At 38.7% G+C, this 27787-nt stretch overlaps 2 protein-coding genes across 5 annotated transcripts in view; both read right to left on the bottom strand.

Moving 5' to 3' along the window:
- Positions 1-10076, bottom strand: part of kank2 (KN motif and ankyrin repeat domains 2) — a 32616-nt gene extending 22540 nt beyond the window's left edge. Inside the window, exons 1-2 of one of the 3 annotated variants that reach the window (XM_079887025.1) lie at positions 9758-10076; positions 1817-1902 (exon numbers count right to left, since the gene is read on the bottom strand). The gene's annotated coding sequence lies outside the window, so the exon portion shown is untranslated. Of the gene's footprint in view, positions 1-1816; positions 1903-1989; positions 2245-9757 lie in introns of those variants that run through there. The other 2 variants (XM_079887027.1, XM_079887026.1) reach the window with 2 other exon arrangements.
- A 492-nt stretch (positions 10077-10568) lies between these two features.
- The window catches only part of dock6 (dedicator of cytokinesis 6), a 53474-nt gene continuing 36255 nt past the window's right edge, over positions 10569-27787 (bottom strand). For both annotated transcript variants that reach the window (XM_079883185.1, XM_079883186.1), the window contains 21 exons: positions 27169-27338; positions 26828-26976; positions 25484-25666; positions 22944-23070; positions 22770-22854; positions 22475-22571; positions 22235-22369; positions 21139-21291; positions 20879-21037; positions 19429-19529; positions 19151-19343; positions 18742-18885; positions 18466-18597; positions 17372-17386; positions 16792-16917; positions 15183-15272; positions 14823-15059; positions 14598-14741; positions 14400-14506; positions 13612-13785; positions 10569-12003 (listed from right to left, as the gene is read on the bottom strand). In XM_079883185.1, the coding sequence (XP_079739311.1) occupies positions 11961-12003; positions 13612-13785; positions 14400-14506; positions 14598-14741; positions 14823-15059; positions 15183-15272; positions 16792-16917; positions 17372-17386; positions 18466-18597; positions 18742-18885; positions 19151-19343; positions 19429-19529; positions 20879-21037; positions 21139-21291; positions 22235-22369; positions 22475-22571; positions 22770-22854; positions 22944-23070; positions 25484-25666; positions 26828-26976; positions 27169-27338 (2764 nt within the window). In that variant the 3' untranslated portion in view covers positions 10569-11960. The remainder of the gene's footprint in view (positions 12004-13611; positions 13786-14399; positions 14507-14597; positions 14742-14822; positions 15060-15182; positions 15273-16791; positions 16918-17371; positions 17387-18465; positions 18598-18741; positions 18886-19150; positions 19344-19428; positions 19530-20878; positions 21038-21138; positions 21292-22234; positions 22370-22474; positions 22572-22769; positions 22855-22943; positions 23071-25483; positions 25667-26827; positions 26977-27168; positions 27339-27787) is intronic.

Genomic DNA, 27787 nt, shown 5'->3' on the forward strand with positions numbered 1-27787 from the left:
AGACCGTTTTGATTTATATGCTGTTTAATGTAGATGATCGTGTTATTTTATAACATGGATCTGCATATGCATCTGCTTACATACGCTATCCCTGGTTTCTGCTTCTGTTTCGCCTGTGTTTTGATCCAGAGATTCAGTACTCTTTCAGAAGATGTGTAATAGCGCCCTCTATCGAATAACAGTGAAAACACGGAAAGTCAGAAAATGTAGTCAGCCCTGTAGTCAGTAATTTTATCCCTTAAAACTCATCTTTGATCACCAAAATTACCTATTTAAAAGTTCTTTCCTTGAAAAAACACATTATTCATGGCTTAAAATAGCTTGAATGTCACTCTACACCCTTGCCTCATTTAGTATATGCTGTTCTATGAATATGTAAATTAGCCCCGCCTCCACTCACTCACACCAGCTCAAAGATCCACTCATTGACGATCACACATTGACCTGATTGATTACAAGGTAGTTTGTGACGTCAGAAACACCAGCGATTTCAAACCGCGTTTTTGAGACTGTCTTTGGTTCACTGCAGTTTTAAGGAGAAAATACTCAGCAATGGTGTAAGACTTATAAATTTGTACATGGTTTGTCTTAAAGCATATTAAAAACACCACATAGACCTATAAACAACATTAAAAACTTGATTCTCACCACAGGGGGACTTTCATTCTCTCATAAATTATGGAAATTTCCGTCAATGGCAGGGGAAAGAATGAACATTATGAAGGCACATTTTACAAAGGGCCATTCATATTGCATTAAGTCAGTCAATGTTGAAACCTAGTGTTCCTGACTCGTTTCAGTGCTGTGCCTTATGCTCCCAAACAATCCCCGTCTCCAGCCCACCACGTTCACCCTCTGTTGCCGAAGAACAGGGCTTCACCGGCTACTACTGTGCAGAGGCATGCGTGCAAGTGTGGCGGTGACCTTCCTCCTCCTCTGTCTGCACATAAACACTGTCCCATTGAGATGACGGTGAACAGAACACAGTGTGCCCCCCTCCCCGGCAGCGCCCTGCCATTTCTCAGTGGCATGCTGATCTCTACCCTCCTCCAGAAGGAATGTGTTGCCCTAAACCCATGCCCTTCACTCCATACCTCTTTCCCAACTTCCCTCGTTTTACATTCCAGAGCAGCGGAAGTTGACATCTCCTGCCACCAGGGTCTCCCACACCCACCGCCACATTATTAAGATTAGCAATCGAGGGAAAGAGGATGTAGGGAAATCTTATATCGGCCCACATTTGGTGGCTAGGAGGAGTAATTTTACCATGTTCGTGGAGTCGGGAAAACAGAATTCCTCAAAGTCCGTTTAATATTATGAAAACATGTCAAGGAGAATGTCTGGTCATTAGTTTCACTCAAGCAAGCTTTCTGAGGAACAGATAAACATTGAGGGTTTTTTGGGTTTGATGCTTCAAAGGTCCCTTTATCACTGTGTGAATTTCAAGGTCAGTTCGCAACAAGCTGCTTAATTGTTCTTGGCTATGACGTGGAATTTGGGATCCTTATCTACAAACCAGGAATAAATTGACTCCTTAAACTCAAGGGAGCCGTTTGAGTCATTTGTATCTTGTCTAAAGACAGCAGTTAGATTTAAATAATTCACTGTAGAGGTCTGTGCGATATTCCGGCCCAACTCCTGCCTGCAACTTTTGCATTTTGTCCCGATCCTGCTGATCCTGCTTTTTCAATTAAAAACACACCTATGTCCTCACCTTGTTGCATTTGTTACAGCAGGCAAAAGGTTTCCCTGCTTTCCCTTGCTCTTGCATACAACGGAAAAACATGAATACAAGAATGCAGGACCTCTAACTCACTGTGCTGCAATGATGGTCTCTCTTCCCCGACCTCCTCGCTCTCCTCTTTCGATTCCTGCGACTCTCTTATGGGTGCCACCAAAATCCTGAAGGGAAAAAAAAGATGATTTATTTAAAAAACAACTCAAATTGTGACTAACATGGGCAGATTCTTTGTATGATTTCGGTCGCACCCTTCGTTTTAGACCCTCAGTGTCATCTCGAGCACCAGAGAAGCCACTCCTCATGACGACTGCTGATCCAAAAATGCCTCTTCTGTGAGAGACTAATTCGGCTTGGCTCTGTTGCCTACCACCACAACACACCCTTCATATCCCTTAACCACAACAACATGTTACTTGGCATACCGTCCTGAGCCTGGGAAAGCTTTGCGCTGTGAGCGAAGTTTTTTGGTCCAGAGTACTACCGAGTCAAACCCAGAGAGACAGACACACCCCTGCCGGACACCAGACGGCACCCAGAAACATTCCAGAACATCTTGGACCTTCACAAACACTCCTACACCTTAAAGACTTCCTCAACGGCGGGGCTCAATAACTTTGTGGTTAAAAATCTACATGACTGGAAAATTATCCTCAAAATCTCATACAGACATTTCATTTCTGGTCATCTAAACCATTCTGAAGTGTCAAGTGCACGTTCTTCTAAAGCTCAACAATGACCGAAATGCATTTCTGCAGTCTTAGTGGTGAATTGATATGTTTTTATAGAGTAACAATGTCAAAGTGGGAACATTAGGTTACATTGTTCCAACACTTTTGTCATGCCAGTATCTAGAGGGGGAAAGAAACAGAGCTTTATACAGGAGTGACAGCCAAATCACAAAGAGCCATTCATTCAGCCTCAAACTCCACAGCTGGTTCTAATATAGTGCTGGGAGGAGCATGGGGAAGAGAGAGATTGCCTTTAAAACACACGTAATGCTTCTCATTTGCCCACTGCTGAGAAAGTCCCATTCTTTCTGGAAAACAAAGAGAGAATCTTACTGTAATCATAAACTGGTTTAGCGTGCGGTTTCTTTTCCTGGATGTTCTCACTACTGGTTTACGAGTAAATATGTTGTGAATGTATGGACATATTTTATTTGTCTTTGTTACATTTTTTTTTTTTTTTTGTGGTCAAAACAGTTTAAAAATTTTTGATGCAAAATCTAAATTACATCTGGAAATAAACAAAGTCTATGTAAAGTAATGAAACAAAAAAGTAACCCCTTAACTGTCACCCCACTTTTTGAGAATGGTTGTAATGCATGAATGCTGTGGAATACAGACCTAAGGTTGGTCTCTTTTTAAAGAAGATACTCAGCAGATTATTGTCAAAGCAAAAATGTTATAGTAGTTTAAGTTTACTGTAAACAAACATGCACTAAACATTTTTTATTACACACAAAATATGTAGGCTATTTTACTAAATAATTTTACTCTATATCTAACAAAGTTATGTTCCAAGTTTGACGTTCCTATAAGATTTTGTTTAGGTGCTGTACCAAAAATAGCCACCGGGTGACACCTATATTCCATTGAATTTGTTTATGCGTTCTACTGTAACAAATTAATACATATCTGTCACAATATCACTTCTATCACGAAACAGTTGCCAAATATGGTACCTTGAGTCTCTGAATTTTCCGACGATATGTGTTATGTCAAAATTAGAAAAAATGTTGAATATAAAATAGTTAAACATGAAACGGCCACTAGTCGGAGGAGAATTTAAAGTACAATTTCCATGGTAACGCAATGTCAGATATCAAAATGGTTTTTGAGTTTGAAATTTTGAGTTAAGCTTTCGAATGATACGAAATTTATGATGATTGCTAAAATGTGTGATATATAGGCAATAAAAAAAGCGCCAAGAGGAAGCAAAGAAACAACTCAGTTCAACTTTTCACTGTAATTGTTACATAATATTGTAATTGTAAAATGATATACACAATCATCCAAAAGACTGGGGTTGGTAAGAATGAAAATTCTCTTATGCTTATCAAGGCTGCATTTATTTGATCCAAAATACAGTAAAAACAGTAATAATAAAATACTTAAATATTCATTGAAATACTATTACAATTTAAATGTCTCCTATTTTTGATATATAAAATGTAAAGTATTTCTGTAATGGCAAAACTGGATTTTTCGTGCTCAAGAAACATTTCTTATTATTATCAATGTTGAAAACAGTTGAATTTTTTTTAGGACTTTTTGATAAATATAAAGTTCAAAAGAACAGCATTTTTTTACAGCATCTTTTGTAACATTATACATTTCTTTACTCACTTTTGATCAATTTAATGCATCCTTGTGGAATAAAAGTTTTCAATTTCTTTCATAAAAAATAATAATAATCTTACTGACCACAAACTTGGGAATGGTAGTGTAATTAGCAAAAATAAATCAGAAAAAATCTAAATATATATTTACAAGTGGTCTCAGACTGTTCTGTACATACAGTAGACCACGCTGTAAATCATGTACATATATCATGTCACAAAACATACTCTAAAGTGATTTTTAGTGTCATTTTGAATAGGCTAATCATGCACATACAACAAATGCTAACTTTGTAGTGATGCTCAAAAGATTGACATCTAAAAACTACGCAATTATGTCCAGGGCCAACAATACAAATGTCCCCTTCCAACCACACATGAAGCCATACAATGTCAAGCACATACTCAACAAAAGTTCACAACCTTTAGATGGAGGAGGATGATACTGTGCACTGAAATACTTGAAGGTAGTTATAAGGGTAACGGTCCATTGAGAACCGTTGCATGTGTGTACGAACAGCACTTGAGTTCAGGTTCAGAAAGAGTTACAGGAAAGGGAGCTGCAATTCCCCAAAGACCCAGAAACTAGTCGGTCACTTCCTCCCAGCCGAGGAGAAGGGGAGACTTAAAAATTAGGGAGGGAGAGAAAAAGAGAAAAGATTACAACAGTAACAGAGTACAGAAAATTTAGCGGGAAGGAGAGCAGAAAGACACAAAGGGAGTAGGTCCAGGATGGACACTAGGAGAGGCTAAAACAGCAAAGGGTGATATTTAAATGGAAATGTCTAGAGCAAAAATACTTTAGGCAAAGGCAGCTTTGAGACTAAGAAAGCCAGTGTGAGTCATTTAAAATTCCATTGGCTTTACGTTTTGTGCTCTTTGCTGACCATATGCGGCAAAAAAAAAAAAAAAAAAAAAAAGAAGCACAGCAGGACAAAATGAGGCATAAGGAAAACTTAACTAAGTCTCAGACGGGGTGAAAAATGTTGCGATCAGAACAGAGTCTCGAGTCCGTCCCAATCGCGATTGTATTCAGTGCATTCCTCTGACCAGTCAAGAAAACATACGAGACACAGAGGGAACTGTGCCGTGTCTTTGAACTAGTCTTTCAACAACTCTTAATGCCCGTTTACACCAAGAACAAGAACTATAATGTCAAGTCTCCCTGTGGTGAAAATCAAGCTTTTAATGTTATTTATATGTTTTTAATATGCTTTAAGACAAACCATGTGGCAAATTCACAAGTCAACACCATTGCTGATTATTTTCTTCTAAAAACTGCAGTGAACCAAAGACTGTCTCAAAATCGCTGGAGTTTCTGAAGTCACAAACTACCTTGTGACCAATCAGGTCAACGTGTGATCGTCAACGAGTGGATCTCTGAGCTGGTGTGAGTGAGTGGAGGCGGGGCTCATTTGCATATTCATAGAACCACGTATACTAAATGAGGCAAGGGTGTAGAGTTACACTCAAGCTATTTTAAGGCATGACGAATTTTTTTCGTTTAAATATGTAATTTTGGTGATCAAAGATGAGTTTTAAGGGATACAATTATCGACTAAAGGCAGACTTAAAAAATAACACTAAAAGAAATCTGATGCAACATGAGCAGATCTAATTGTAATGCCACAATCAACACTTTTCATTCATTTTCAAATTTCACATTAATAACGACTTAGTTTAATTAGTTTACTTGCACAGGGCCAATTTTTGCCCTCTTATCTTGAATTTGGGAGGCATTTTTGTTCATTTTGGTGGCCCCTGTTAATTTCTGAGGCCTTGTAAGACTAAGCTGCTCTGTGAGGAATACTTCTCCATTGGTGGTCCAAAGCTGTTGTTGTGAGAACAGATCCTGTTGATAGAAGAATAACATGCAGAACTCTGTGAATGACTGCGCTCTCGTTTTGAGGACGTTTTCGCTGGGTTAGGTGTTATGTAACGGACCTGCTATCCATGTATATATGGGGTGCAGCAATGCTCCAACCAGGACCTTATGAAGAATTATGACCAATGCTGGAAAGCGTCCACATGCCCTGCACATACAGGGCTGTTTTTTACATTAGGGAGTGGTATGGAGAAAACGACGGCATCTACAGAAACACCACGGCCTGAAGCCAAAGCTCAAGGTCCAGGGAGGGGCCTCTCCCCGCTCACGTTACCGCCGGAGCAGGAGCAGAACAAACACACGCCGCGACGCCATTGGTCATTGTGCTGACCTCTGACAGGAAACGGCCTGCGGGGTGGAGCTGGGCAACAGGAATCGCCACAGACATCCAAATTTACCCCTCCAAATGAGAATTAACGGCAAATTCCTGCGAGATCCAGGATTACGGGTTATGGAGAAGCTGGGGAAATATAAATGCTTAAAAGAAGAAAGAGACAAACAAGAGAGACACTTTGTAAATGTATAGTGTCATGCAGAAGCAATCAGGTCATGAGTATGTTAGGAGTGGCGATTCATCACTGTGGTCGGGACAGCTGTGGTGGGGAGAATTTAGGGGTTAGTCAGACTCTACTCGCTAATGTAAACAAAGAGTAAGGGAAGCAGATTTCACGGGGAACATTCACAGCCTCTGCCATTTCCAGGATCAAGCTCTCTCGTGTGGAAACCAAAACTTTTCCAGAGTGCAACTGTGGAATACATCCTGACAGAGCTGAATATAACGTTACTATGAAACGACGAGTGTGCTTCGAAAGTGTCGAAGTTTGTGCAGAACCTTTGCTAGAGAGTTCATTGAGCTTTTCTAGGTTAGACGAGCAGCAGCACACACCCCAGAACACATGCCCCACACATGCAGCAGACAAACACTGAGACACACCTTCACTCTAGGGACGAAAGTCTGTTCTAAAATTTCCATCCTCCCCTTCAGATTAATGTCTTCTCTGGATGAGAATGCTTAACTTTCTGGTGGGCAAAAAAATGAGACGCATACATTGCACAAAGGAGCAAGTTGCTTCCAAAATTACTCGTGCAATCCGCCATATTACAACATGTTCTAAATCGATTATGTCTTAAAGTTGGCATGTTTGCGATTGTATTTTCTTCCCTATTGATATGTATGAAACCTACTTGAACAAGAAAAAAAAATAGGGCGGGACTTCATCATCAGGGAATCGATTGGATGGTTGTGGTTTGCCATTGCTACGATGTCATGTGAGTGACAGGTTGTCCCGCCCTCGCGCCAGTACACGCATCATCAGAGAAGAGAAGAGAAGAGCTGCAAGATGGAGGGGAAGTTATTTTTGAAGATTGCGAGGGCAAATGAATTAAAAAAAAATAACGATGTGCACGGAAAAAATATTTATATTAAACACTGCAATATTCCATGAAAAAAAAAAACAATTTTGATTTCATGGTGACTTTAAGCTAAATGTAACCAAAACTGTTAGGGAGTTTAACTGTTTTTTTTTTTTTTTTTAATGGCCATGTAGGCTATTACTCCACAGCAGACACTATGATTTCTGGGCAAAAGTTGCAAATTAGTATGATTTTTAATTTCCTATGCCAACAAAGAGGAGTTAATTTAAATAATTTTAGTATTGTTAGAAATTCTGTGAGCCTTGACACAGCTATGGTTTGTGCCACATTCGTTTGGTGGATGTGGATTGTACTGATTTTGGTATTGGTCTGAATGAGATATTTGTGATAAATTGTTTTATTCTAATTTTAGAACAGGGACAAAATATACAAATTTGCCTATAGGGTTACCTCTAGCTCATTTATATTTATGTTTCTGTTGATTAATGTGCCTGTCAAATAAATAAATAAAAAATAATAAATAAACATTCAGCAAACAGAATGATGGTGACTGTTTGCATGCTTGATTATTGTTGCCATTGTCTACAATGAATTTAACGTCACATTTAAAGTGACAGACAGATTTACACACCTATCAAGCAGAATAACGCTTGCTGAGTGGAAGTTAAAGTGAACGTGACAAGCCATAAAATTGCTGAGGATCATTTTTAGATACAAAAGGCTGCCCACTTTCGCAAAGATCCATGTATAGAAATAATGGAGTTTTGCTTCAAAGCATCGGAAGCATGTCCTAAAATTCCCCAGGAAAACTACAAATAGACATAAATGAGAAGACAGTTGCTGCCATATAGTGGCTATAAAGGCTATAAAATGAATGTGGAGAGCAAAGACGGGCACATCTGAGCACAGTTAGAGACATGGTCTAGTTAGGCTACTTGGTGGATATTTGTCTGAGATTACTGTAGTCTTTACTTCAGAAAAAAAAGTATCAATACTAAGAGAAACCAATGAGATCCCATTTGTGATTTTTCTTTCCTATGGGGAGGCGCGGTGTCCTGGGAGGATGTCATTGTCAACAATTGAGTGACATGCTGAGAAACATCAACAATTAATGGAAATTAAAAGCGCTCGAGACACATTCGCGTAGTCCTGTGGCTTAATTTCATTAGTCTTGCAAACAATATTAAGACGCCCAGCATGTGGTCCACCGTGCAAATGGGGTTTATAACCGCGCATTCCTGCGCGAGGAATTCCACGACTTCACCCCGCGCGCCAAACGACGCGCGCGTCTCATGAACTCCAGAGACTGCGCACTACGACGCGACTATACGAGCGCGTGTTGTAATCACTTCACAACCTAAACGAGGTGTTAGTTAAACATACGACTGACGAGAAAGAATGAAAGTAGCCTAACCCCCAAAACAAAAACAAAAAGTCGCGTGGCGTGACTGAAACAATAGCCAACTCTAAAAACCCTCAATGGCAGTTTCAAATAGAAATTACAATAGGAAGAAATTACTTTGCAAACTACGAAACTCCAACTAAAACATTATCTTTCTTTCAACTAAAACTGGGTTAAAATGTGTCATTCCCTTCTTTTTTCCACAAGTTCTACATTCCAAGAGGTGTTCCACGATCATAACATTCTAATTTAAATCAGACTAGTGCAAACATTAAAACGCACGTGTTAAACCAAGCAAATCAAGGCCCATGAATTCAAAGCCAAAGTGATGAACATCTGGAAGTCATGAAAACTCAGCAGTCCCACCCTCTCCCCAGAGTCACAGCAGTCACGGGGCTTTTATTTAATGAAGAATTTACCCCAAACCGCCATCAGCACTCGTTTAACCATCATCTACGTCGAGTCCATTTAAATGATACGATTACGAGAGCAATATTCAGATAAAACACCTAAAAGGTGTTTTATGTCCAGATTTGACTAACAAAAAGAGCGCGCGCCCGCAAACGAACTCTGCTTTTTATTAAAAAACCAATGCTTTCTTAAACACTTCAGTCAGTTTACCATATTCACAATGAACTGAATAATTCTACACGCGTATATGAACTCTAAGGATCACACTATTAAAGACATTGTGCGCACTTCCCACGAAAGATGCATGCGGTTTAATTTCCTTATGCCTATAATAATAGAAATCAACCAATAAAAACGAGCGTTGCTTCTTTTTAAATGAACGCAACCTAAATAATTCATAGCCTATAATAGCAAGGGTAGCCAGTTTTAAATGGTGAATGTGAATCCCCATCATGGTACCGTTACTTTGAAACTCAAAGTAAAATCGAGCAGCACAAAGACAATGGAAAATGACAATGTACCCGTATACTGTATAGTTGCATGATTTTTTTTCTCATAAAAAGCACACGGTTGAGCAGACAGCATGTGTGTATTGTCACCTACCCCCTTCCAGTCCCCTCCGTCGATAAGGCCAGCAGTCTCACTGACAGAGACAAAAACACCGCAGCCAAACCATGAAGCGAACCCCTCCCTCTGCTCTTAAAGAGCCAACGCGTTCATACCGCAAAATTCATACTCAATATCTTCCTCAAATTTGCTCTTTTTATTTTTCACTTCAAAAAACCTCGCAATATTGAGCAAATTGTTTCAGTATATCATTAGAAACAACATGATTGATCATGCTTATTAAATACAATAGACTTCTGGAAACATATTGAAAATCATTCATCAGTATTGAATTAATTTTGAATGCGGTAACACCGAATCGCTGCTTTGAAATTTGTAATTAAATAACGCTACTGATATGCTGGGGGCATGACGTCATAATGACCTTATGTCACGTGCAGACCGATATACGGCGATGACGAGCTCATACATCGTCCGTATGGGCTGTAAAGCCGCATTATTAATATTAATTTGCTATTAGGTCGCAGATGGACAGGCGCGTTTTCTCTTTGTCTCGTTACATGTCAATGACACGTTGACCATATGGTGGTCGTTTTGAGAAGCAGACAATCAAGCTGTGATGAGATTAAGAGCTGCATGTAAAAAGAAGAGGCTTCGAACCTTCAAGCATCCAAAAAACATATGAATTAATATTTTAAAAGAACATTAAATATTTAAAATATATTTACTGTATAGAGAATATATAGTAAATAATAGGATTTATATTTATGTATATATAATACACATTTATTATTGTGTCTATATCTGTGTTGTGCGTCAAAAAAAAAATGCTACGAAAAATTAGGAGAAATTTCTTTTAATATAAAAAGTAAAATTGGAAAAGAAAAAAAAAAGACAAGAATACAAATAAATAAAAAAAACATTTTGGTAATTAAAAATACAGTATTTAGACCAGCAGTTTACACAGTATAGTGTCGAGACAGGCAGTAGAGGTCAAACAAACATTAGAATAGTGCAAGACGGATATTACAGCAGTATAGTCCAACTATGGTAGGAAGGTGAAAGTATTGCTAATTCAGGATAATAGCTACATTCAAAAACCATTTCATCTGGTATCATCACAAAATGGTAACATCTAAATAGTTAAGCTTTTTTTTTTTCCAGTTTACATACTTGTGCATAACGTGGATAGTATACATTACATTAATGTGCATTTACAATAACATGAACATTAAAACGCCTTCGTGTCTGAAAGTAGGATTCGGTGCAGGAGTGGCAGTTAAAATTCAGAGCAGTCAGTGCAGAACGTTAGTGTGCTCTTTTGTTAGTGCGGTGTGGAACTTTTTCCACAGTAAATGACTATATTAATGCCTTATGCTTCCCTCCTCTTCTTCTGTTACCTAAAGGGACACACATCCAAAGAATGATCAAGGGATCTCCACTATACACTCGACAGTCTTGAAACAAACCCAGTCTTTCTATGCTCATCAACATCAGTGCTTGAGCCAACAGCAGAATTAGTTTTAAAAACAGTTTGCGCAAAGGATGTGATAGATTTAACGCGTCTTCTCTGAGTGAGCCGGTCTCTGGCCTCAGCCTGTCAGCCGTTAGTCTTGGAAAAGACATGACATAGAGCTTTCACAAACACTTTAATCCACTGAGTGCAAGCAGACAAATCAGACAGCGCTACAAGGTTTTATGTGGCAACACGTTCTCTCTCACACGCACACACTCACAAATGTCTGGAAGGACTGTGGCTCGTATTGCTGCCCTCTTTCTCACACTCACACAAGCGCACGAGACGAGAAAGACAGCACAAACAAACAAAAGGAGGAAGTGCAGGGGAGCATCTGAATGCGGTGTGCTGGGTAGAGCCTAAAATTACCTCTGCAGTTGAGCAAGAAGCTCATTTTTCTCTACTGATGACTAGTTTGAGCAGTTATGCTGCTGTGCCCATGAAGATCATAATGACTCTGTTTACAGCAGATAACCTCTCAGAGTAAACAGACTGGAGCGAGCGAGCGAGCGAGAGAGAGAGAGAGAGAGAGAGAGAGAGAGAGAAAGAGAGAGAGAGAAAGAGAGAGAGAGAAAGAGAGAGAGGGCTTATGCCTGAGAGAGGAATGTGCAGTGTGTTAGTGTGCGTTTGGGGGGGGGGGGGGGGGGGGGTATGGGTGTTTAAATGATGGAGCGGCAGATCACATCTGGTTTTACATCCACCCGTGCTCAACTCCGCCACACCTCAGCACTCCACCCGCCGAAAACTGGACCGACTGAGAGAATTCCTGTAAAGATGAGCAAGAACAGATCCATGATTTGAACAAATCCCCTCTGGTGACTCACGGTGGTCATGGCTCTGACAGTCAGTAAACATTCACTACAGGAAATGTGGTTTGGATGGGGAAAAATAAAAGACACCTAACAGAACTGCTTATTATTTATTATTAATATTATATATGCATTTAACTTATTATACACATTAATATTGATTTATTGAATGTAGAACTGTATATTAGTATGTTGCCTCAACAGTGTGTTTCTGTTATTTTAATTTCATTAATTCGTTAATACTATTATTATTTATGTTCATATTATTATTGTCATTACATAAGTTTACTTGATATTTATTCATATTTATTTATGTAGATGCAACTGTATATTATTTAATTGTCTCAAAAGGTAAACAGACATCTGCTTTCACTCGTTTTATTTTCATTTATTACACAATGTTGTTTTACTGTATTATTATTATTATTAATAACATAGTTACATATTTATGATATAGGTATTTAATTTCTCCTAAACATTATTATTATTTATTTATTGAATGTAGATGTAACTATATTATATACGTACATTGTCTCAACAAAAGGTGAATAGACACTTTCAAAATTGCATCCATTTTTGTTATACAATATTTTAATTTCAAGAATTTTTATGTTGACACCGTATTATTATTTCCAATTCTCATGGTTGACAGTGCGCTCACATCAGGCGTTGGGGGTCACCATCATGAACGACGACCATTTCTTTAGCAATACGAATTTTTCACGGGACCAGATTGCAACCCTCCTTTATCCCGGCTTGGGTCACATAATGAACAAAAGTACTGATGATGATGAGCATTATTATTTGTTAGAGTCACTATGAAATCAAAATGGACAATTCTTATATTTTTTTCACAGAATGTTGCAGTGTTTATTATGAATGATTTTTCTGTGTGCATAATTATATATTTTTTTAATTCACGTACACTCCCCTCCCTCTCAAAACGACGTCAGTTTTCATCATGACACGTGTCTGGGACTAAATATCCTCCACAACTGACTGCAAACTGCCTTCCAGATCTGCCGCCATTTAGTAAGCAACGCTCAATTCCCGATGGACAAAATCAAGTCCCGCCATTCCAGAAGCCGATTCACACAATAGGAAAGAAAAGACTAGTGCAACTTCCGTTTCATGCTGACTTTAATATTATTATTTTTGTTATTTATTATTTAACTAATTATTTAATATAGAATTATATTTAACTACAAACATTAATATTTATGATAGATGTAATTTATTAAACATTTTATAAACATTTATTTATTGAACGCAATTCATTTTTATATTATTACACGGTCTTAGCCTTAAACAGCATGTTCACAGACTGTCTCATAATGCAAACAATTTTTTTTTTTTTAAGTAATTGGCTGCTATACAACTAGCATGAGTCAGGGTGCACAGATTTTTAATTAGTCTGATGGGTTTAGTTGACAAGTAACCAGGCTGCGATGACCTGTTCTATTATTGTGCTATCATCAATTTCAGATAAAACCGCAAAACGTAACAAATAAGTGTACATGCGTAAGGGGCTGGTGTTCGGGTGAGTGAGGAGTGTGTGGCGTTACCTCTGTGTTGGTGTGGTCGGCAGAGGCAGCGGTCTATAGAGTTGAGGAATTTTCCGGTTGATAAGGGGAAACAGAGCTTCTCTCAGTTTAGTGTAGTTCCGCTCCATCTCTCGATGGTATTCCTTCTGATCTGAACCGATCAGAGACTTGTTCTTCCTCAGAGCATCCTCACACCTGAGTCAAGAATACTGCAAGTTAGTAGGCTAAAAAACCAAGCTGTCCATTTGTATGAACTAAAATGTAGAACATTTTATTTTAGCATTAATTTCATTCGTTCAGATACCATGCTGATGTGTGGTTCAAGTAATTGTCAGCTTTATATGGAAATAGACTGTTGTCATGTCTAGGACCATAAACATCCAAACCAAGGCCAAAACAATTACAATTCACTGCTTTTTTACTTAATTCAAAAGCAAATTTTCTAAATTCAGATAGATTCAATTGGACTTGATACACTGAAAAGCGATTCGCTTTAGTATCATTTTCAAATGCTTTTAGACAAATCTCAAAATACTTCTCCTTAATATGCATCTTTAGCAGGAAAAAGAAGTTTATAGGATCAAAAATAAGTTGAGTAATGCTTGAAGAGACAAAAAAACCCCTGTGTCACCAGCTGGTCGTAAACTGATTTATTTAAACATTGTACTTTCATTCTGGTGAATAATTTTAAACGCTAAAAGTAATTAAATTGATTTGTTAAAAATCACATATGAAGGTTGATGTGGTTGCATTGGCAGGGTTTTTAATCACTATCTAAACGTTTCCAACTCAAAGGAAAGTCACTCCACCTTTTAGTGAAGTCTTTGAAGCAGAGGCGCAGTTTATTGTGATGGCGGAAGAGTTTGGGGTCCTCGGGAATTTCAGACAGGAAGACCTGAGCCACCTCCAGCGGACCCTGTGTGACAGACAACATGTACAGGTTCACATCCACAAACACGCCGACATACTGGAAAAACAGAAAACAAAACATTTAATCCTAAGGTTACCTGATTAACAGTGGTGCCAACACTTCCCTGAAGCACCATCTGGAGCATCTTTGGGTCTGCAGGGTCCTGATGGGTGGCGAAGGCCAGTTCCTGCGTTTTCTTCTGCATATCCTCAATCGCCACCTCCATCGGCATCAGAATGATCTGTAGCGAGGACGAAATGTAGTTAGAAAAGCCCGTTTCTTGTAGCAATGTACAAATCTCCAAAACAGGAGCGTCCCACACCTCCTCTTTGTGGATGACGTTGATGCGGGTCTTGATGTAGGGGAAGGCGTGGGAGGTGGTGAGGATGGTCTTGCGTTTGTACTGCTCATGCAGGTCGCCGTGGGCCCGACCGTCCAGCGTGAACGGCGTACAGTACATGAACGTACGCAGGTTATAGTTCTTGTCAAAGTATGTGATGCGCTCCTTCAGCTCGTAAGTGTCAAAGAAAGGCTCCACGTATGTGATCTGAAGGTATGCCTGGGTCACATAAACATACACAGCACTCTTCAATATGGAGACCATATGTTCAAAACTGCAGTTATAGTGGTCAAAAAGACGTCATATATACATATACATATATATGTAGCGTTAGTTTCTAACCTTATTGGGGTCCAGTTTGGTCTTGTCAACAGGGCTGGAGTCCTTGATGATCGACACCACGTCGTCACCAAATCGTTCAGAGTAGAATTCCTATAAAGAAATATGCATATTCCTTACAAATAATTGTATTAAAAGCATCATTTGAGATGCAAAAAACAAACTGGTGGACCACGGTCCTGATATTGATTTGACCACGATTTGCCCCCCTCGACTACAAACTATTTCTCATAAATTAATATAAATTGTAAACAGTGTGTTTCTTTCTCTCTTCTTTCAAAATGTAGGACACTTTTAAACATAAAAAAAAAAAAATTAACATTTTTATAAACAATGTCAAATAAATAAATAAAAAATAAAATAAAAATAAAACAGCTAAACATTTTCATGTTGAGAAAAATAACTGTTTATATTTATATTAGAATTAATTATTAAATATTGTATTATAATTATAAATCAACAAATCATTATACCATGGTCTGTCTGAATACTCGATTCTGATTGGCTGGAATGTGTGCAATAAAACCGTTTAATGCACGTGTAGCGACAGACAGTCAGACACACAGACAGACACACAGACAGACATACAGACAGACAGTCAGACAGACAGTCAGACAGACAGTCAGACAGACACACAGACAGACAGACACACAGACAGACAGTCAGACAGACAGTCAGACACACAGACAGACAGTCAGACAGACAGACAGACACACAGACAGACAGACACACAGACAGACAGTCAGACACACACACAGACAGACAGACACACAGACAGACAGACACACAGACAGTCAGACAGACAGACAGACAGACAGTCAGACACACAGACAGACAGTCAGACACACAGACAGACAGTCAGACACACAGACAGTCAGACAGACAGTCAGACAGACACACAGACAGACAGACACACAGACAGTCAGACACACAGACAGACAGACAGTCAGACAGACAGACAGTCAGACAGAGTCAGACACACAGACAGACAGTCAGACAGACAGTCAGACAGAGTCAGACACACAGACAGACAGACAGTCAGACAGACAGTCAGACACACAGACAGACAGACAGTCAGACAGACAGTCAGACACACAGACAGACAGAAATTGTGTTGAGCACGCACAGATACATTCAGGAGCACATAAACGTATCAATGCTGCCCTGCGACTTTTATTAATAAAATAGCTTTGCTAATGTAGTGACATTATATTTCTCAGCAAAGAGGGGGTAACAGCGCTGTTTTTGAAGCAAGTAAACTCACAGCTTCATTGTTAATAGAGACAGACTCTGAAAAGACCCAGGTAAGCATCTCTCTCGATAATTAATTCAAATAAATGCTACAATTCATTCACTGAAATGAATGTAATCTTACGCACTACTTTATCTCTGTCTGATTTTACGCAGGCAGAATGTTAGAACTAACAAGCTGCAACTGTCGAAAATAACCGTCATTAAACACGTTCCCTTATTTAAATTACTAATAATATTAATAAACATTAATATTTAGTTATTAGTAATAATAAAATTATAAAAAGTAATAGTAAAATATTGGTATTATTATCAACAAAGTAACAACAGCCATCATCCTTTCTCTAGACCAGAAACGAACCTCCAGTCTATGTGAGATCTCGGCCAGTTTGGTGATAGAAGGCTCTTTATAGACAAACTCCTGCTCATCCAGATCTCCAAAGCGGCATCCATAGAAGCCCACACGAAAGTAGGTGCCAAACATCCTCTGTGACCTGAACATTGAGGACAGGAACAATGGAGAGACATGTAAAGAGAGAGAAGCGCATTGTGTCTCACATAAAAGCCTAAATAACATCACTTTAGTCTGCTTCATGCCCGAGGACACAACACTGATGGCATGGAGTCTGGATCTGAATGCGTACACATGTGCCCGAGGCACTGACTGCTGCCATTCTTGTGAAATGGCCTTACATAAGTGTGTCAGAGATGGTGAACCTTAGAGTGAGATGGAACGGCTTGAATTTTATGTTGGGTAACAAAGTTCATGTTCACTCACCAGGAAAACATCCAGACCGCACAGGGGGAGACGGATGGAGAAATAAAAAGAGATAAAGAGCAGAGACAGTTAGTTTCTGTGGAGGAGATAATTATTTTCTAACATAAACTGCAACATATGGTACTGATAAATACAGGAGCACAGTGTGATCGAACAGCCTTACCTCCCATCCTGAACTCTGCGTGCGGACACAGCAGGAGACACATCATCACCGACAAGACAGAGAAGACATCAATCACACCTCTAAACCACACACACATTACAATAACAGAGAGCTTTGCACCGGAGGTCCGCAATCAGAGTTTGTGGTCCAGATCTCGGCACAAAGACCGGTTCCATCCAGAGCACACATTTACGTTATATAACTTTTAAAGCTGTCAATTACTATTGTTAGTTTGGTCCGATAAATTACTATTAATTATTACAATTAAAATATAAACATACCTGCATAACATTCTAAACTTTAAAATGACCATAAAAACTACTAGTTTACAGCTCAGATGATAAATAATTGTATAAATTAAGATGTATAAAATGATAAACCTCACATTTCAGCCTAATAAATGATTATGCATGTTTTATATAATTAGTCTGAACAAAAACAGCAGATGCTGATTCATGCAAATTAACTGTGACAGTAGGTAGTGCTTATGGAAAAGCTGAATGCAGTGGTTACCATGGTTACTCCTGTATTACACCCCCCCCCCCTCAATATAATAACTACGTTCAATATCAGAAAGGAGAATTTTGTCAAAAGTGAAGTTTGCTGGAATGATTAAATGAATATTCAAATGAAAATGTATGATCCCATATGTAAAATCTGGAGTACAGAATTGTCCCACCATCTGAGCAAGATCAGGATATCATGTAGATAAATCGATAAATTTAATTAAAATTACATTTTAAATAATACATCAGCACAATGATTTCTGTCCAACTGCCAATTTCACCTAATGCAACTAGCTCAGCAATTACTGCGAAACTTGTTCACATAATCTAAAAAAAAGTGCATTGCAATTGTATTACTAATAAATAATACCAATTAATTTATTATCATTTACTACTGTGGCTCTAATACCGAATGAAGCAGCAGACAAATTAACTATAAAAGGATATATTTAATTACAAGAAATAACAGCTGCCTATTTAAGAATGTACAATGAATACTACTGAAATAGCCATTCAACATACTGACTCCAGAAGCCGTGTAAGATTGTTTGGACCTTGTTGCAGACATGACTTCCTGTGTCAACAAACCTGATTGTATACTTTGTTGAAGGCGTCCTGCAGTTTGCCGTGGACGGAGGCGAGCTTCTTAAAGTCTCTGTTGGCCTCGTGAATGGGACAGAGGATCTTATAAACCTCATTTATGGCCTCGTACATGGCAGCCTGGAGGAGAGACAGAAACTACAGTCAGCCTTCACTGCGCCAATAATCCCACAAAAATGTGTGTCGCTGACTTAAAAACAAGCCTAAATCCCTTTAATTCCCTTGGATGCTCTCAGGTTCCGCGACTGTGACGTGAGCTCTCACCATGTTGAACGAGGCAGCTGCTTGCTCCAGAAGTCCCACGAGCCCTGACTCACTGAAGTACTTCCCTGAACAGATGCCCTCCTCTTCTGGGGACAGGATATCATCAGACACCGCAGACTCCTCCAGCACGTTGGACGAAATACTCTGTGAAATGCAATTAGAGTGTCAAAGAGACTAAAAATCTATTCTGATCGATTTTTGTTCAATTTATTCCTCTCAATATATTTAAAACATTTTTAGTAAAACATTATTAATTTATAATTTTTCGAGTTTCACCTATAATTTTAACAGTTTTAGTTAACAATAACAGCACTGGCCAAGATGAAACATTTTAGAGAATTTAAAAAATGTAAGCTTTTTTTTTAATTTTTTTATCAAGCCTAAACACACACACACACCAAGCATTTACCTGGAAGGTCACACAGCCGATAGGGAGGTAGCGGCAATCTTCAAGCATGTTGAGGTACTCGGCCACCAGGGCGGCGCTATGCACCAGGCAGTGTGCTGCCTCCGCGTGGTTGCCTCTCTCCGAGTGCTTCCCTGCCATGTTCTGCAGCCAGGTGAGTCTCAGATCTGGAGAGTTCTGATAGCCCTTAGCAATCCTACACAAAGAGAAGAGCCACCTTCACATACAGCACAGGAGCCACATTAGACGTCCTTTGGGTTTCATGAAGAGAGAGCACTGACCTGTACATGAGGTCTAAGAGCATCTCTGGGTCCTGCTGGTGCTCCTTCATTTTCACAGTGTCAGTGAGAATCATGTGGAGGTTGAAGACGAGATCCTGAACCTACAGAGGCGACAGAAGAACATTAGCATCATATTAGTGACTCTCCTAGAAAGCATCATTTTTATAGCAGATATAAAGTGTAGAAAAATATATCCTTAAAGCCTGACATTATCAGACAAATCAATTTTTTAATGTAATAGTTTATTAAACATAAATAAATAAATATTATATATATATATATATATATATATATATATATATATATATATATATATATATATATATATATATATATATATATATATATATATATATATATATATATATATATATATATATATACACATACATATACATATACATATATATATATATATATATATATATACACACACACACACACATACATATATATACACATACATATACACACACACACACACATGTACTTATATGTTCTATGTTTTGGCATATTTGATACATCGGGTTATTGATATTTATATGGCCAAAAAAGTCAGATGAAATTCTAATAGCTTGTAATGTAATTCAATGATAACATGATAGTGCATACAAATATCAATTGTCACTCTATATCTCACAAAGTTCCAATAATATGTCTCAGTAAGATGACATTTAATGCTTCATTTTATGATCAAATCTCTCTAGTTTTTAATTGTGGGGAGCAAAGCGTATGGATATGAATAACCAAGTAAACCAAATTTGCTTTAGTCCAGTCAATGTTCATGTTGAAATATTAATAACAACATTAAAGACTTCATGTCTTTATGTCAGACATCATTAAAGATCATCAATTAAAAAAATGCATTAAAGATTTCACAGAATTAATACATGTGTATCAGGACCTGAAGGGGACTGACAAAAGGCATATAGTAGATTACATGCAACAAGTTTTCCAGCAAAGTTTAATTTGTGTTTATAATTTAGAGGCCTTAGAAGTTCATGTATTAAATATGATACAGTATAGGCCTTATTCAGGTTAGATGCTGTATTGAATTTAACACAGATGAAAGCGAGACTGTGAGGGACAGACGCACAGTGTTTACAATGGCACGCACTGAATAAAGGTCCTGGATCACATCATCTTCATAACTCACAACTTCATCAAGTTTTCAACTATCAACTGAAAGTTTTTTCGGAATGACGGGTTTCATCAGCTGAACAATTGGTATGTTGTTAAACAAGAGTACGATCCCTTACTGTAACACGATCCAATGTACTCTAATTCTATCCCTCAGAGTTCCCTGTCAAAAATGAAATATACCACTGCCCTGACTAAGGTCTATAGGGTTTTTAGGGTTAAAGGGCACATTAGTGGTGGAGGTTGGGTCCCCTGTGGGATTCAAACCTACAACCTTTTAGCTGGCCACCCAGATTCAAGTGTTTGATACCTGCTCAGGGAAGGTTGAATCTCTGAGCTCCAGGTCATCCTCAGCATACGTGAGAATAGTTTTTAAAGAGCGCCGCAAATGCTCTTCATTGAAGGTCTGAGAGGTTCCCACGAGCGAAGACAGAGACATGGTGACCTGCATCTTCACACGGGCAAAATTCTACAGATCGGAAGGAAAGACACAGGATTTGATTTGGTTTATCATGTCTTTATAGGGAAACTGAATCAAGCATCAGAGTTTATTGTGACATTGTGCCTTACGTTGCCGATCTCAAAGTTCTGTCTCATGAGCAGGTAGAGGGAGGCGCTGGCGTGGCTGCGGACGGAGTTCACGCTGCTGCTGCAGTGGCGCAGTAACCGCAAACACAGATCTGCACAGAGCTCAGTGTCCTCCTCAAACAACATCTCTGGGAACTACAGAAACACGTGCAAAGCTTAGCTTCTTCTACAATTTCCTTAACAGGTCATATGTACACAGAGCTGACCTGAACAACTTAGAAAAGTCTTAAAGTCTTAAGTTTTATTTCACAACAATGATTTTCAAAAGACACACAAATTTACGGTAAAAAACCGGCAGCTGTGGTTGCCGGAAATTTACCGTAAAAATTACGGTAGCGACATTTTAGGCTTTACAGACTTCAATTTACAGTAAAAAAAAACTAATTTCATTATCTGATATAATGTTAATTTAGCAACGTATTGAAGTACCAATATCTGTTTTGTTCTATTGTACTGCACTGATAACCACTAATCATAGTGGTGATGAGTCACATGATGAATCAAAGCTCATCACTAGCAGCTTTTCCACAAGAAAGCTAATACTATACAGAAGCTCAGTTTTGTTCACACAAACACCAACATGGTAACAAAAAAAAATGCTATAAACATTAATTTAAAAACATCAACATAACACCCTAATGTTAAAAAAAAAAAAAAAAAAACTATGAAGAAACAGTTATTTCAACAAAAATACATCAAATGTGAAGTGTGAAGGGTTTTTCACTGTAAATTATACAATGACTTGTTCTTTTTCACTTCCAAAAACTAAATTTAACAGTATTATTAAATTTACTGCTAGATCTATCACAGTCATTTACCCGATATAGTACGGAAACGTTGTTAACCAATTAACAGTTTTTCACTTTTACCGTTAAAATCACAATAATTTTTTACATTGAGTTTTGCATTGAAAGTTTTGGCTGATACCAATAAGCTGATAACTATATTCATCAAATGAGCTATAACCGATAAATGGCTGATACACAAATGCTATAGTATTCTGTCTAATACCCCTGATGCAGGAAGGGTTTTGCACCAATGTTCAAAACTCAGGGTTTAGGGTTAGCCAGACACGAACCTTATAGACCAAAGCTCTCTGTGTGCTGAAGCAGTGCTGCAGGAAGAGGGCGCTCTGGTTTCCTGCCATACTGTGAAGGAGGACTCTCAGCACACCACTCAACACACTCTCCTTCAGCTCTGACATCACCACCGTCTGATGCAAACACACACACAAACACCTTTAATCCATGCCACACAGTTGTAACGCATGGTATCTGTTGCAACTGCATTCAAATGTGAGCAACAATGTCTCCTTTACTTTGACGATGATCTCCAGTGTGTCCAGGGCTATGAGAGCAGCTTCTGTTGCCAAGTTTCCATCCACTACCGACTCCTGCTCCATCTCTGCCTTGGTTCTGCGCAGAGACAGTGTTTACTGTAAGCTATTCATAGTGCCCATCTGACACACACACACACAACTGCACATGTACCCTGTGATTATGTGCTTCATTAAGTCGACTGACAGTTACAGCAACGGCATTCAGATGTCCAATGAAGCTAATCAGCAATGGAAAGATATTCAAAAAGTGAGAGAAGGGGGAAAAAAGACACACTTATCGACTCTGTCTGCGTTCTGTCTCCAGTGAGTGACGTTTTTCCTCCAGCGGACATTCTCCTGACCTCCGTAAGGACTCCGCTCTGAGGAACGCACAGGACCAGTGATGAATGACAAATGTAATGCTTCAACATTTACTTGGGCACAAATACCACCAGAGCATCTGTCGTACCTCTGCAGCGGCGGACCATCTCCTGTCTTGCTCCGATGGTGCCGAGTATGGCCTCCTCCAGACGGGCCTTCATGTCCTGAGACTTCTTAAAGGTCAGACTGTTGATCCTCTCCAGGGTTTTCTTCCCCTGAGAAGAGGCACAGTGAACAGGGCGATCAAAACATGTTAACATCCAACACACAAAAAATCTAGTCAAAATTCTGGTGAAACTTATTTTTGTGAATTTTAAAGGGGTCATGTCATATGTTTATCTAACATGTGACTTGTTTATCCTCTGTGGTCCGTTTACAACGATTCTGCACCAAAAATAGTTTTTCCTGATCATTTTCTACCTTTTTTTTAGCCCTTGTAATTAAACAGGACGTTCAGACAATTATAGCTTTAAACTGGTCCAGCCTTAATAACAGCCTCTTTGTAAACCAGTACATGGCATTCCTAAAAAAAATGTATTAAAAAAAGGTACCACTCACATAACGATCACAGCCCTGTCATGTGGGAACATCACATTTGCATTTTTAATGTATTCCCTCCAATATATAAAACATTTATTTCAGTAAAAAATGGAATTTTTATTTTGCACAATATGTTTTCAAATATATATGGTATTATTAGTAGAAATACTCCCCAGATTTTAAATTTTAAAATTCTTAGATTTTTCAGATTTAAAAAAAAAAAAAAAAAATTTGGGGGATGTGCTACATAGCCAGAAACAGCACAATGTTTGACTGACTTATTCAAATTTGGTATTAAAGAAAAAAAAAAAAAACAGTATCAATCCTACTTTGACTCACTTTGACTCAATGTTAATAAACACCAAATAGTCATTATTGAGATTAGGGATGTGCCTGAAGCTGAATACCTTATTTGGAAAGGCATTCTACAGAGCTAGGATTGCTAGAGGAGATAGGATAGTTAGGATTGCTGCCTTGAAACCTTCTGCCGAATCTATACTTGTGTACGGCTGTTACCGGAAGCCAGTGATTATAGTTCATAAAGTTATAAATATGGATATTTTTCTTACAAAAACGCATCGCTTCGCTTCAGAAGGCCATTATTACACCCCTGGATCCGTATGGAGTACTTTTATGATGAACGGATGCACTTTTTTTGGCCGTCAGAATCTAAGTTACCATTCACTCCCATTCTGAAGCTTGGAAGATCCAGGATATTTCTTAATATAACTTCGATTGTATTCCGCTGAAAGAAGAAAGTCATATACACCTAGGATGGCTTGAGGGTGAGTAAATTATGGATTATTTTTATGTGTATTAACTAGAGGTGGGCATAGATTAATTTTTTTAATCTAGATTAATCTAGATTAATTTTGAAATTAATCTAGATTAATCTAGATTAAAATGGCTCATTTGAATTCTGCCGAAGGCATTCAGAGTATGTGTGCTACCCAAATAATGACTATAAAAGTAAGTCTTTGAGAACAGGTTTCTCAAGCCAGGTGGCGCATTAGACCAGGGGCTCATCTCCTGTTTCCAAAATGCATCACAAACTGCTTGAGAAAGCTGTTCTACTCATAGACTGTAAAAGGTTACTACTGTACTGTTACCGTCCGTAGGCAACATTAGGTAGGCCTATGTTATTATCAACTACTATAGGCTATCAATTAGGGATGGGCGATATGGCCTAAAATCCATATTGTGATATACATTGCAGCCTCTTGCGATAACGATATTATAATAAAACCATTTCAGAACAGGTTACACAGACCCGCCTAAACAACTGCTAAATGTTTTTTTTTTTTTTTTGAAAGGGTGTATGTAGTTTTGAGAACATATATTGTGCAAAACTGTAAGTATACAACATAATTTTGCAGATAAATAAAATTTAAGCACACTAGCTGCAGAGACTTAAGTAGGTCTAATGTTTATTATGGCTTGGAGCTTATGAAACCCCAAATTTAAAATTAGAATATTGTCTAACTGATGTCTTTTCAGTTAAAAAGAAACACAACAACGATTCTTAAAATCGGGCGCTTTTAATAAAAAGAGATTATGTGCTACACCACTCACTAAGATATATTGGGAATACACGCGCGCTGGTATTCGGTGATATGTTTCGTTTTGAATTTGAGGTGGTAGAACGGATTAGTCGTGTGTTAACTTACCGACCTGTTACACCACACAGTCTACATCGGACGGCTTGAATACAAACCAAGTCCAAATAATGGATGTTACACGGATCTTTTACACCAGCTTTCACTTTCAGCCGTGTTTACTTAAGATGACGACGAATATGATGCGTTGCAGCCGGGTGTTCCTCGCGGCCGCGGGTAGATTGCGTCATCATAGCTTGTGTAGCTTGAGCCAGCTCCCAACGCTCCCAACCCAATTTGGAGAATAGATTAACGGCGATATTTTTTTTATCGCGCGATAAGAGTCTCGCGTTAACGCAGCGCGTTAACGCCGATAACGGCCCACCACTAGTATTAACCCTTTAAATACTATAAATGTATTCACATTCACTGACATTTACAAATCCATATTAACCCACTAACTTAAAAAGACGAGAGGGGAATGTGGATGTACCTTGTATTCGAAACAGGACAGACAGAGGTGAAGAAGATCAAGCAAGCGGTTGATTTGTGGCACAGACAGGTCTGACACCCATCGCTCCAACAGCCCTGCGTCTGCATTCTTCAACACCCACAGGAAACAAACCAGCAGCGTCTTGCTGCACTCCGCAGAGAGGGCGCTACACTGACGGCCCGCCTGACCGAGAAACAAACACAAACACATTTACAATACACCAATACACTCACACAGAAAAACACAACAAAGCCGGGCTTGATTAGACATCACATCCGGCAGCCTGTTTGGGACAGGCATATACAGAGGATGTCCACTCCTTACACACCCATGTGTATAATAAACACTCAGACACACATGACGCTCATTTTCTCAGCCATACGCTTGCCATTAATATTCACTAAAGGACAGGAAACAGTGTTGTACACCTTCAGGGGAAGGAGTATATAATAATTCCCCCTCTTGTGGAGGAGGGCGGTACTGTAGCAGACAGAATGAGCAGGAGTGTGTGTGTGTGTGTGTGTGTGTGTCTGTGTCTGTGTGTGTGTGTTAGTGAAGGGCTCCTCTAGTGGTGATATTAAGACACTGCAGCTATGACCTCATTCAGTTAAACTTGAGGGAAAATTCCAGAAGATCATGAACTATCACAAGTAATTCTATTTCTGTTGTTTGTCTTTTCTATTTATTATACTAGAGCAGCAGCATGGGTAAAAGATGTGGACTCAAAAAAATAAACTGTGTGCATATGTGCACAAATATAGCTTATTTCTAAAAGGTATTTTCATATTTTTGGGATTTTTTGATTTATAAAAAAAAGAAAAGAGGAGAGTGATGTGAAACTGGGGAATATGACCAGAACCAGGTGAACTGCTAAACCACAGTTCTGAAAAATACATTACTGTTCAAAATGTTAAGGGTCAGTAACATTTTTTAAAAGACATTAATACTTCTATTCAGCAAGGACTCATTCAATTAGTCAAAAGTGACATTATTATGTTACAAAACATTTCTATTTCTATTATCAAAGAATCAAAAAGTAAAAACATAAATAAAAATTGCACAAAGATATCAAGCAGCATAACTGTTTTCAACATCAAAAATGTTTCTTGAGCACCAAATCGTCATATTAGAATGATTTCTGAAGGATCATGTGACGCTGAAGACTGGAGTAATGATGCTGAAAATTCAGCTTTGATCACAGGGATAAATTAAATTTCTAAATATTTCACTTCTAAAAGACTTCTATTAAAAACATTACAAATTCTGAACAGTAGTGCATGTTCACAGTCTTCATTCATAATCATAACATGACCTGTTAATGGTGTTCAGCGAGCAGGTACTCACCACTGACGGCAGAGTGAAGGGGTTGGCCTTGGAATGGGGGAGGGGTGAGCCAGCTATCGCCATGGCAACAGACTGGCTGATGGTGCCGTTGTCTGGGTCGTTATCGTCGACGAGCGCCGAGGCGTGACGTACCCGCTGTGGGGACGTGTCTGGGACATACAAAGGTGGAGAGATACAGATGTTGGCTGAAATGGGACTTTTGTTCAGTTTTTAATGACTCTCCGGAGCTCTGACCTTTGGAAAACTATTCAAGTCATAAACAAAGTGTTCATATAAATAACCGAAGAAGAGATAAGCCGACTGCTCTATTGTGGGCACTCGGCCCAAAGGGTCTCACTAACCGGTGAAGTCGTGGAGAAGGGGCAGCGTCTCCATGACGATGGGGATGAGTGGCAGGTAGAGCTGGGCGATGTGCGAGCGCACCTGGGGGTCTGTGTAGCGGGGGTCCGCATCGTGACTGCACAGCAGAGAGTGCAGGGCACTAATGGCTTTCTTGTGGAGGAAGAACACACTGAGAACGAGAGAGAGAGGTGTGAGCTGTGTGATTACAGTGTTAGAGAGTCCTGTTGTTTATAAGAGTGTCTAAGGGAGAGTTCAGCCAAAAAATTAAACTTCTGTCATAATTTACTCACCCTCAAGTTGTTCCAAACCTGAATGAGTTTATTTCTTCTGTTGAACACAAAAGAAGATGTTTTGAAGAATGTTGGTAACCAGAGAGTTGACGGCATCCATTGACTTCCACAGCATTTTTTATTTTGTTTTCCATTCTATGGAAGTCAATGGGGTCCATCAACTGTTTGGTTCCCAACATTTTTCAAAATATCTTCTTTTGTGTTCAACAGAAGAAATAAACTCTTTCAGGTTTGGAACAACTTGAGGGTGAATAAATTATGAGGATTTTTCACATAGCAAAACATGCTAATAATTGGATCAAATTTATTTGTTTCATAGCTTCTTTTT

The sequence above is a fragment of the Squalius cephalus genome, assembly GCF_949319135.1.
Source record: "Squalius cephalus genome assembly, chromosome: 1".
Classification (NCBI taxonomy): domain Eukaryota; kingdom Metazoa; phylum Chordata; class Actinopteri; order Cypriniformes; family Leuciscidae; genus Squalius; species Squalius cephalus.